A 12493-nucleotide genomic window follows, 5' to 3' on the forward strand; every position below is an offset into this window, starting at 1 on the left:
ATACAAGCAATAAGATTTATAAACGGACTTGATGGTTTAGTACAGCTCATCCCTGAGTTTGTTTAGGGTAACATTACGGTTTCATTAATGTTGAGGTAATTCTGGTCAGACCAATGAGGTGACTTGTGCAGCTGAGTGGCTGCTCAGCTGGAGCACGGTAACACCAAGGCAGAGGAATGTGGGAAGACTTCAAAGTTCCTGTGTCTGGGTCCCTGCCTCATCTGCCTCCAGTTCCATAGGGGAATAAGACCTGGCTGTGCACTCTCCTTGCACCTCCATGGGTGTGCTCCAGCCAGTTCCCCAATCTGGAAGATGAGGGATAAGAATGGGGGAACATGTCACAAAGCAAACTCCAGTTCACTATAGGAGAGTCTAGACTTGCATTATTAAGAGAATCTGCAATCAGCAGTGGCATTTTTGTATCTGTTCTGATTCTTTCCACCACAGACTTTGCTTTCAGCTACACATACATAACAAGAGCTATATAAATACACTTGTCACTTGTTGAATACTTAACGGGAGGAAGGGGGGGAATAGGACATGACATGAAGTGTATATACATTACCTTGTAGCCACTGCATGTCAATCCTGCATTCCTCTTGGCTAGGACGCACTTCATTCTCAGGAAAAATGATCTCTCAATTTCATATTCTGAAAGCATAAAACACATTGATTATTTATTACTGAAGATTTCAAAACTGTCCATAACATTTCCTCTCATGATTTAACAGATGTGTTTATGTCTCAGTCGGCAATAGAAGTCAGCCATTCTACTTTCCCACTCAATCACTGCCCTCAGGATTTATTTCACCTTCGTATTAGGATTCCCTGTGGAAGTCTGACAAGTCAGCGTGACTAGATCTCCACATTTCTGGTTTTATCGCCCTTCACAAGGTTGTTTCACCTTGTTTCTGAACAGCTAGGTACCAGCCCATATTGGTAAATGGAAGGAAACACTTCCTTTGGAGCATAGGTAAATGAAGGTACTCTCCAAGATAATAGCAGGATGGGAAACAAGAAAATTCATTGGTTTTGTAATAATTTGACTGTACATAGCTAGTCATGTCCAGACTGGTGAACTACTGGCCTTCATATGCAATATTATTACCTGTTTCACTGACTTCCAAAATCATCTTGATAGATAGTTTTTAAAGAAATGTCTTCATGAATAACCTCCAGAAATGTTTTAAAGATAGATATTGCTCAAGTACACACATATTTTTCTGCTAATAATAAGTTACTTTTCTCTTTAATGTTAATTATTCTCAATAATAGTTCAGACATCATTAATAGTTCAGACTTTTTTTTTACAGAAAGTTGACATTTGGCAGAACACAACTATATGAGAAAAAGAAAATTCATTTGATACATCCGTGAATAGGAAAATCAGGGAAGCAGAGAGGTTTTCAGATTTGTTGCAATGTGTATTACCTCCTAACTCACCACAGGGTTTAGTCCAAAGTCCACTGTATTCTGTTGGAGTCTTGATTTAATTTGATTTAACTGTTGAGTTTTGTTGCTGATTTTTGTGCATCGATCACCTAATTAACACCTCTTAGCCACACACTTGCAGTGGTCTGAGCCTCAGACCACTACCAGGAAACCAATAAACTCTCTATATTAAGTTCAGAGTTTAAAAGTCTGAACCACAGAGAAAGGATTTAGTGATGAGGAAAAAGAAATGCAATATGTAGTGCATCTCAACTAGTATCAGCCTTCCTGGGTATTTGAATTTTCCATTTATCCTCCTAATGCAAATTAGATCCGTATGGAGGAAAACAGTCACTTAAATGAACTGGCATATCTACTACAGAGTTTTAAATACAAATGTATACGATTTGGTGGGAGGAAGCCATACAGTACAGATTACTATTGCTGAAGCATGATCTCATGAGTAAAGAATGGATCTGGGAGTTGGGAACATCAGTGCAATTCATGGCTTCAATATAGATTTTCTGTGACCTAACACTAGTGCTTGCTCTCTTTCTGCTGCAGTCCCATGCACACAAAATAAAGGTAACTTTCTCCTCTCTTTATATTCTTCTATAAAAAGAGATGATTAGTGGAATTGGAAGCAATGCCTCAAACTTCTCAAATGTCCTCACACAAGACATAAAAGAGTCTCTTTCAATAACAAGCACCTTTCAGGCACCTTATTAGCCTTCTATTTACTGCTTCATTTTTAAATGTTACTGCAGACTAGTGCAGTGCAGCCGAAACACTCAAATCTAACTTCACTATTCTACCAGTAATAGGTTATGATATACAGTGTGGTCTTTAGGCACCTATAGAACTAGAGTAGTACTCAGACTGTAAGATAACATTTTTCCTTTATTATTTAAAATTGCTAATTATTTCTTTATCTAAGAGGTCTTGTCTCCCTGATTTCATGATGGTAGATTGTAAGCAAGAGGTCCCCCTGGAACACCAGTCCTTGTAACTAACTACAGGCTCTCTAGAAAATCAGGAGGGTGATTAAAACAATTCAAGGGCAAGGATGCTGTGTGGTATAGGAGGGCAGAGTAAAGAGGGATAGAGTTGCACCCTGGCACTATGTGGTATGGGGAGGGAAGGGAGATAGAATTGTAATTCAATAACATGTGATTTGTGAGACTGAAGAGTAACCATCAGTAGCTTTGTTGTTATATGTAATCAAGTGTAAAATTATATAACCGCAATTTAATAATGATGTGTTTATTAATTATTGATCGTTGAATTCTTAGGTTTTTAGTAGTGTATTGCTGAACCAACAAACACTAGTCTCTTAAATCGGTTACATCTCATGCCTGCAATGTAAAGAGGGAAGAGTTACCCATGAGGTAACCAGGGACTCATCTGGGAGCTTCCATTTCTGAGGTTTGAACTAGCTGATATTAAGATGCCTTAAGTAAGTAAAAGGAGAGATGGCCCATGTGCCCAGCCAGAATCTGGGCCTCGAGTGACATACTGCCTTTTTACCTGAAGAGGCCAAAGTAGTGTATACATGGTGATAAGTGTTCCTCCTCCTGTATGCATTGAGTGATTGTTTGTCTTTGTGGGGGAACTCAGTGTCACTGTGAGAATTGCCATTTTGGGGAAAGAAAAGCAGAATGTGTCTAAAGGAGGAAAGGAGAGCCTGACCATTCCTGGATGGTCCAGGGCCATAAGAACTGTTAACACAGTTATTTAGTAATGCAGTATGTCCCATAGCACTGGTGGATGCAGAGTGCCACAGTATTTTTAACCAGCCAGCTGGTATTGTTACCTGGTGGGTTAAGGCTAACGGCTGTGTCAAGGTGCCCAGTGAATCATGTGCAGGTGCTACATGGCATCTGGCGTTTTGTTTGCAGGATTGGAGCTGAAGAATACAAGAGCCACCAGAGAGAGATCCTTGTGAGTGTGTGGGAGTATAATATCTACCATCAAGCTTTGAGTCTGACTCGCTGGTGAGGAAAAGCAGGACCAGGCCATTTATATTGTTCATGCTTATCTGAGTGCTATTAGTGTTTATGTGGCACCTGTAAAAGCACTGTTCTTCTGTCTGTGTTGATCTGTCATTGGTGGGCTCTGTTTACATATGTGTGTTTGTGCATGCCTACTGGGAATAAAGCCATCTCCAGTCCTGATCAAGAGACTGAAAAATATAAAGGAACAATAAAACCAAAACCCTCACATAAAGAACCTGGATGTGCAAGACTGTGAACAGTATGAGTTAGTATCCATATTAACTGATACCTTTGCCAGTGTGACTCCCCAATACCTTTGAAAGTAGCAGAAGGGGGTAGCAAAGCAAAAAACAACTGAAGTAAATCTGTAATTGTAGAGCTGATTGGGAAACAAAGACCTCTGGTATCCTGCTGGATGCTAACACATTCATCGGTATAATGCAAAACTTAAAATAACACATCCAGGCTATACCTGGTGCAATTAAGATGGTCTATTCTGATTAAGAGGATGTAGAAAGAAAATAAGGTACTTAAAGGTTTAACAAGCAAAGAGGGAGATGCTGAATATTCAAATAGGAGAAATCAGATGAGCTGTGAGAAAAGTGATTACTAATGCATGCTGTCCTGCTGCAGAGGTTAATCACAAAATTGTGAGGAAATAGTAGGCATGAAAGCTCTGTTATAAAGCAGGAAAAAAGCCTGTAACAGAGGTAGCCAGCACCTGCTGTAATAGAAGAATGACTGGAGATGTCCAAGGTTGTAGCAAAAGTCTCAAATCAAAGAAGACAGAAAAAGAGTAAATGCAAAATAAGCACTCCACGCTTAAGAAAGACATGAATGTAACCAATTATTCTTAAGAGTTAAGTGATTTTATCAATCAATCAGAAAAAGTTTTGAAAAATTGTGAAAATATAACAACATAAAACATCTAGACCTAGTAATGTAATTATTGATATCGGTATTCTTTCAAGCAAACATGTAAGCACGGCACAAACAAATAACAGAAAAAAATCTTAGGCTATCAAGAAGGTAAAAGAGATCTGAAACAGATAAGAAACCAATTGAGTGCTACCAGTTCTTAAGGCTGAGACAACTGTGGGCTAAGCACATATATATGAAACTGAAGAGAGAGAATAACGAATAGTAGAATGTTATGACTGAACCAGAATATAAGCAACACTGAGGGAAAACAACCTTCTTAATTATTAGAAAATATTCACACCATCTAATACCAAAGCTTAATCACTGTATCTAATTATTCTGAAATGTTAATTATATAAATGCATCACTGTAAGTGATGTTAACATTTTTTCTTTAAGTGGTAAGAAAATGTTAAAAAGCTTTGTATAAACTATGTTTGTTATAGAAAAAATATAATGCAACATGTTGCAGGCATCAGCTAATGAACAATGAGAAACAAAATGTTACTGAGCAGATGAGAAAGTCTTACAGAGACAATCCAGCTGAGTTAACACACACACAAAAAAAAAACCCAAAACAACAAAACAAAACAAAAAACAAACAACCTGACAAAAATCCCAAACAAACAGCTATTAATAACAATCTTTGTTGCCTTTTATCTTCTAGATGTATGACAGAAGAAAAAGTAATCCATTCAAATCTTATGGATATTGATAACTACTTAGTAATCAGCTTTGCTTTTTTTTTTTCTTTTATGAAAAGGGAGATTAAGAAATAAAACCAGATCCAATATGAAGATGTTTTTCTCTCCAACAACATAAACACCATTTCTCTGCATGAGGATGTACTTCATATTGTTATTAGTGATAATGATTAAAAGAACACTATTACAGGACCATATTCTCCACGTTTGTACTCTGTGTGTGTTTGTATGGATGTCACTTGGTGTTTTTACAAAACAACATTTTTAGAGCTGCAAGAAGCAAAGGAGGCATAGCAATGTCTCCCATGGTAAAATGTATTTTCCAAGTGTGCCTTCACGACACCTGGAATTGAGACAACTGTATCTTCACACAGTGTGGTATTAGGGGTATTTTAGATTGAAGTAAAACAATCTCATATGTAAATTCACATTTGTCACTGCAGGAGGTATTATATATTATATTGCACACTGACTACAGCTTCCAGAAGCAAGCTGAAAAACTGGAAAACTGACAACAAGCTGAATAGGGTAGGATAGGATAGGAGTAGAATAGTTCAATTGGAAGGAAGCTACAATGACCATCTAGTCCAACTTCTTGAAAAATTCAGACCTGACCAAAAGTTAAAGCATGTTGTTAAGGGTGTTGGCTGACTGTCTCTTAAACACTGATAGGCTTGGGGCACCGACCACCTCTCTAGGAAGCTTGTTCCAGAGTTTGACCACCCTCTCAGTAAAGAAATGCTTCCTCATGTCCAATCTGAACCTCCCCGATGCAGCTTTGACCCCTTCCCATGCATCCTGTCACTGGATCCCAGGGAGAAGAGCTCATTGCCTCCCTCTCCCTTTCCCCTCCTCAGGAAGCTGCAGAGATCAATGAGGTCACCCCTCAGCCTCCTTTTCTCCAAACTAGACAAACCCAAAGTCCTTAACCACTCCTCACAGGACACGTCTTCCAGACCTTCCACCAGCTTGCTTGCCCTCCTCTGGATGCATCCAAGGACCTTCACATCCTTCTTAAATGGTGGGGCCCAGAACTGCACACAGCCCTCCAGGTGAGGCTGCATCAATGCTGAATGCAGTGGCATAACCACCCCTTTTGACTGGCTGGTTATGCTGTGTTTGATGCACCCCAGAAGGTGGTTCACCCTCTTGGCTGCCAAGGCCATGCTCAGTATCAGCCAACACCCCCAGATCCCTTTCTGAAGGGCTGTTCTCCAGCCACTCCTCTCCCAGCCACTTGAGGTTTCAAAAGAACAGTCACAACATGGAGATGGCAAGTTTTGCTGCAACTTGTGCTAAATTTCAGTGTTGTTATATCTCACCATTTCTCTCAAATACCTATTACTTCAGCAAGTCAACCACATATGAAGAAATTTGTCTGTGTAATTGCACCTTCTCTAGCATTTGCCATAGCCACCTATAAGCCTGACAAACAGCTGTGTATTGCTACAAAATGTTTTAATGCAGTTTTCTTTTATGGGTGTAAATATTGCAGCATGGGTTTGCTTTTCCCATCTTCCCCTTTACTTTCTAAGTCAGCATCTGTTTTCCCTCTTTATGTGAAAGTGACTTGTTTCTCTCTCCCAAACAATTTAAAAATAATTGGGAAATTGATCCTTATTTTCATAAGTAAATTGAATAATTTTAAAAGTTTGTACATTATTCTGTTCAAGCTTTTTTCAGAAGATGAGTCACAAAAATGTCTCAATAGCTGCTATAGCTAAAATGAAACCTCCACCCTCACTTCTAAATTGCTAAGTATCTTGAAAGGCTCTGATGATAGCTCCCTGAAAAGCAGACCAACCATCTTAGTACAGCTTTTAACATTTCCCAGAACTAAGTGATGTTGTGTTTATCTACTACAGGAATTAGAGATGAAAAGCAGAGCTTTAGGGTTCTTTCTAAATGTTTACCCTTCCATTTTTGGCATATTGTTTTTCTTCATCCAGTTATGTGCAACACAATTGCAGGTCTATCTTTCTATTCCAGCCAACTCCAATATTTGCTCTAACTTGGATTTACTTATGATAGAAAATTTCTGGTTTTGTTTGCCCTGTATCAATGTTTAACATTTGAAAGCAATTGTCCTCTCCCCACTGCTCCACAAACTTTTACTGAAATCTGTTTAAGAATGACCTGTGAGAATCTCAGGTTTTATGTTGGAATTCAAATTTTCCATTTTTCCCTGACTGGATGATTGGTAATAGTTGGAAATGAATACTGGTGCAAGTAAAATACTAGTTTTGATTAACTTGTTTATATACTTTCAGCAGATTTATCTTTTCTGCTGCTCTTCTTTGGAAGGGTGTAACTGAGATCTTGACTTTTTCAGTATGTCTGCTAGCAGTTATTTTAATAAAATTGCAGTATCATTTATAATGAGTTTTATAGGGGGAGACACCGCAAGTCAAAGTCCATATCCAAGGTGTCCATTTCAAATGCATCACTTTATATTTTAGCCAAACTCCTTTCAGAGTTCAGGACCAAACTTCCCTTTCAGAGAAGTTTTTCTATTCTACTAATATATTACTATATTGCCTGGTCATCTTACAGAGGCTCACTCCCTGAAGCACTACTACAATGTAGTTGAGTAGATTTGGTAAAAGCTATAAATGAGACAGAGTAAATGGCTTCATTCAAATCCCAGTCCAAATTTATCCGTACATCCTCACAGATGAAGCACAGCAACCTGTGGATGTGAACATAGGAAAATATTGCTGTCTGTGTTCATACAGGAAATGTATTTCTTTCTCACAACACTGAGTACCATTTCTACAAAGTATGCCTTCTCCATTAATCCCTTGTCTTTTCTTAGCTTAGTATATCATGCAATACAGTTTGACTGCAAGCACTAGTCAAGAATAAAATAGCTTGTTTATATTTTACAGCTTTGTATTCTCTTACTCTCAAAAACAGAATAAATGTCATGGTAAAGAAAATGAGTCTTGCTATTTTGGATAAAGAATTTGTGCATTTGTTCACTCGCATTGCACATGACTGCCAAACAGGATTCTCCAAGCATTTCTGTGAAATTATGGTTAGCTTTATGGAAGCCAGAATTGTCCATCCCTGGGGGTGCAACTATGAAATCCATCTTTGCTTTCCACTCCATCTTTCATCTCTTTTGAAAGAAAACAGTCACAAAATTCTGTGGTTTGCATGCTGCTTGCACAGTGGACTGAGAAAAAAAGATCACCATAGCTTTTCCACAGCTGTACCTCTCATGACTTTATTTTCTCTAAGGTAAAAGCTACTATTCTATATATCTTTCCCAGAGCTCCCCAATTTTGACACTATCAAAATATGGCATTGTTTTGTCACAGAACCACCTTGTAAATTCATATACATCAACATGCAAACTGCACACTGTTGCACCATGTGCTGTTTTAAGACTGTACATCCCATCTGTCACTACAAAAGATATGAAGCAGCATTAAAATTGGGAGCTCTTGACACAGCTCATGATTCATGTTCGCTCTGCATGGCAGCTTGGGTGCAATGTCAAATTTCAGCTACAGTGTAGGAGATGAAAACTATTCTCAAAAGGCACATTTAGACCAAAGCACTGTGCATGTAGACACCTGCTTCTACCTTCCCTCCTGTCCAACTTGTGTGGAGACACGTGCCTGACTCAAGCTAGCACATTCCTCTGGAGACACGGCACACGTATGATAAGCTGTGCTCCATGTCCCTGCTGGTCTGTTTTACAGGGTGGAAACACAGATACCATAAGTTCATGTCTGGATAACACTTCACTGCCCATCCCCCAAACACTCTGCGTATTTTTGCCCTTTCAGTTAGTTATTTTCATCTAACCTCCTCTACACTAGAAAGTCACACATGTTCTACTCTTATTCTTGTGTAATCTGCAAAGCATCTGGGTACCATACAGCACACTGCTGACTAAAAGAGCATGTGAGTATCTCAGCTAGTCTCTTATGAGCGTTAACAAGGCTATAGCTTTTGTAAAACATGGGAGAGAGAATGCCACAACTTCTATCCCTTAATTCTGAATGAGGGTTACACCAACTTCTAGAACAAAAAAGAGGTAAAAGACTGGAGGGCACATACAAAAGTGATGTTTGCATAATAGCACACACAGTTTTAAAGTAGCCCTTGAAGTTGGGAATCCAGGACTGATCAACAGGACCAGTGTGAGAAGGGGCTTACAAATGCCTTTGGTGGACGTTCTTCACAACAAGTTCAGATCAATTCTGGAGATGAGTTAATGGAAAATGAGGAGTCAGACCTGTAAGCCCGGTGCATACTGACCATCTTTATTATCCCTATACCAGAAAGAGCAGTGCAAAAGTGAGGTTGTGACTAAAACTATTCTGCAAAGCAAAATACTGCATGAAAAGGAATGTATGAAAACAGCGTTTCTCTGACCTTCCTTGATATGTGTGGTCAAAACTGATTCCAAATAAGAGAGAAGAAACAAAACTGTTAGACTTTCCCTTCTCTCTATTACACTGAAACATCATATATACACATGCAGATTACAGGCTTAAGTATTTGAGAATACTCACCTTCTTTTTAGCAAATGAGTGGCACCAGTTGAATGATAAAATATGTCTCACGTGAAAAAAACTGCAAATTATATATAAAGAAAGAGCAAGTTCCTATGCACATACTAAGTTGAAAACTGAAGTTTGTGGACTCAGTTGGTTTGCCCTGGTAATGCTTTTGTTGCGGTAGGAAAGCAATCAGTTCTGGTGTTAGCTTCTGTCTTAAAGTTCCAAGCTGCCCAAATTTGCCCCCCATTTGGACAGTTTGTTCTGTGTTCTGACTGTAGCCAGAATTCTGTCAGTGCTGCAGAGCATAAATTGTCTCTATGATCATTCTTGTCATCCAAACTCAGCCATTTGCTAGCATTTGTCCAAATTTTCCCTTGCTTCTGTAAGTGATGCTTCCAATCTCTTCTCAGAGAAGAAACTCAACAGGGCGCTAGGCAGAAAGTAAAATAATTGCTTTTGCAGCCCGAGACACTCTCTTTTGTGTATTTTACTATTAATTACCAATGAAAAAAGATTTTTTAATGGTGTGCAGGAGTCTGCCTTCTTTTCCACTTTTGTATATCCAAAATAATAATATTTTCTAGGTTTCTCAAATTTAAAATAACACTAACAAATAGGGATAACAGGATCATCATGTTAAACTGTTATCTTTCAATAACAGTTCTGCTGTAAAATATTTTTAAATTAATCAAAACAAAAATTCCTATCAACATTTGTCTTTCACATATGTACTACTAGAAGAAATTCTTCAAAACTTAGTGTAAAACAGATCTTTACAGATGTACAATTTTCTACTCCCTTCTTTTATTATCGAACAAAACATACATAGGGAAGATGTTCTTCCTTGAGACAAAAGTATGCACTGGCATTTACTTCTTAGCTGACTGGAACGGTGCCCTTAAAGCATCAGCCAGAGTGGAGAAGACCTGACAGAGTATATTCCACATTCCTTGTGTAACCTACATTAGGCTTATAGCTATTCATATAAGAATTATCCAGTTATTAGCTGGCAACTGGAATGTCTACAATAGCTACAGTATTCCCTTTTCCCTTTGCTCTTGGGAATGTTAATAAACTGCTTTTAGTACACCATGCCTTGGTATGCAAGTCAGCAAAAGTTGGGAAGCTATAGACATTTTAATGCATTAAAATCTCAGAAAAAGCATATGAAACCAATACAAGATACACAATGTCTGACTGCAAATACACACACAGAAGAGCATCACAAAATGCTGAATCCCCCTCAGCATTACTTAATTGCTTTTCTCAGTTAACTTGCAGTGCAAATATCTCTTATTTCTCTTGCTTGCTTGTGTTCAGCTGCAATGATGACAGATGGTCTGACTTGTCATACTCAGCTTGCACCACCTTGATATTTCATACAAAAATTTGCTTCTTTATTCTTATAGACATCGTTCAGGAGGAACAGCATTTCCTCAAAACCTCCAGATGGTTTAGTAAGTGTTACTATCCCGCTACAAGCCTACTAGTCTATGCTGCTAACTGTTAAGGAAAACCTTCTGCAAAAAAAACAGTTGATACAGACACCCTTTTGACAGCAACATAATTTGAAGGCTTAGGGTCCTGATTTATCATAGTGCATCCCAGCTTGTGTCAGTGTTTTGTTTCCTCTAAAGAGCATACTAGGGGGAGCTGGGTGTAGTCAGTAATCCTGGTCCAATCCTCAACATTCAGTCCCCGAAGGCCAGCCACTGTTTCAGACACATTCAAAATGCTTATCACCTCTGGACACAAACCTCTGCCAGCATTGTGCCGCCCACAATGCTAGTACCAAAATGCTCTGCCACTGAGATGTAGTAGCTTAGACTTACTAGCCCGACGGACATTTAATTTATGCTATATGTGAGGTGAGAAGAGACAAACTCCTTACATGCCTCCATGAAGTTCTGGGGCTATTGTTGTCTAGGCAGAATTTTGCATGGCACCACAACTACAACCTACTAGGTCTCCTGCACTAAGCAGGGCAGACATGCAGCAAACACTGAGTCTCTACAGTCAGTCATAAATGTAACCTTGCAGTCTTACAAGATTCAGAAACTACTGTCACCTCATCATCCCCACATTTTGGAGGCCAGCCACCCTGCTGGATGACTACCTTCTGCCACAGCAGAAGAATCTCATCCAGTGGATGCAGTCTGTTAGTTCCACTACTTGAAGAAACACAAAAGGAAAGCTTTCAGAGCTGTAAGTGTTCAAGGAAAGACAACGTATCAAAACCACTTCTCTACATCCTAACAAATCAGTTTCTGAGCCCTACACCATGAAACAGTTCCCACATTCCTGCTAGTTAAGTGTTACATATCTTAGGATAGAGGCCCACAAATCTTGATATCAGCCTATGCAACAGATACAGGTGGTATAGGGAGTGTAAAACTGAGGCGTAAGGCTTCACAGGTACAAGACTAAACCAGAACACACTAAAATACTGCAGACCAAAAATACATTAAGCAATATTTGGAAAGTCATGAGGGGCCAGCAAAGTCATCTGAGATCTGAGCACAGCCAGTACACATCATTCAAAAAGATATCAAATTATTCTCCATTTTTTCCTTTTTTTTTTTTTTCTTCTGCTAACCCATCCCAGTTGAATATAATGGATTAATTTTGTTACAATTGGTGCAAAGCTGGCCTAAAGAGTCATGTGAGGTGATTCACTGAGGCATACCATACCTTTAGTGTGTATGTGAGAGAGATTATTCATTTTCCCCACCCCACCAACCCTCAGAGAGTCCAGCTGTTGGCTTCTATCATAGCAAGGGATCAGTACATATTGCTTTACATTTTCAGTGCTGTTCATGCAAGTAAAAAGGCAGCTTAAAGACTTTGTAAGTTAAAGTTGAAATTCTCCAAAGCCTCCGCAGATCATGGGGCTTATGGCTTTCATTGAATCACAGCTCGTAGACTTT

General features: G+C 38.9%; 1 protein-coding gene across 1 annotated transcript in view; it reads right to left on the minus strand.

Annotated features, from left to right (window-relative positions):
• SIM2 (SIM bHLH transcription factor 2) overlaps positions 1–12493 on the minus strand; it is a 59710-nt gene that overhangs the window by 23307 nt on the left and 23910 nt on the right. The window contains exon 6 of the mRNA XM_033011387.2: positions 566–651. Within this exon, the coding sequence (XP_032867278.1) occupies positions 566–651 (86 nt within the window). The remainder of the gene's footprint in view (positions 1–565; positions 652–12493) is intronic.

This window comes from Tyto alba, unplaced genomic scaffold (genome assembly GCF_018691265.1).
Source record: "Tyto alba isolate M040663 unplaced genomic scaffold, T.alba_DEE_v4.0 Super-Scaffold_14, whole genome shotgun sequence".
Classification (NCBI taxonomy): domain Eukaryota; kingdom Metazoa; phylum Chordata; class Aves; order Strigiformes; family Tytonidae; genus Tyto; species Tyto alba.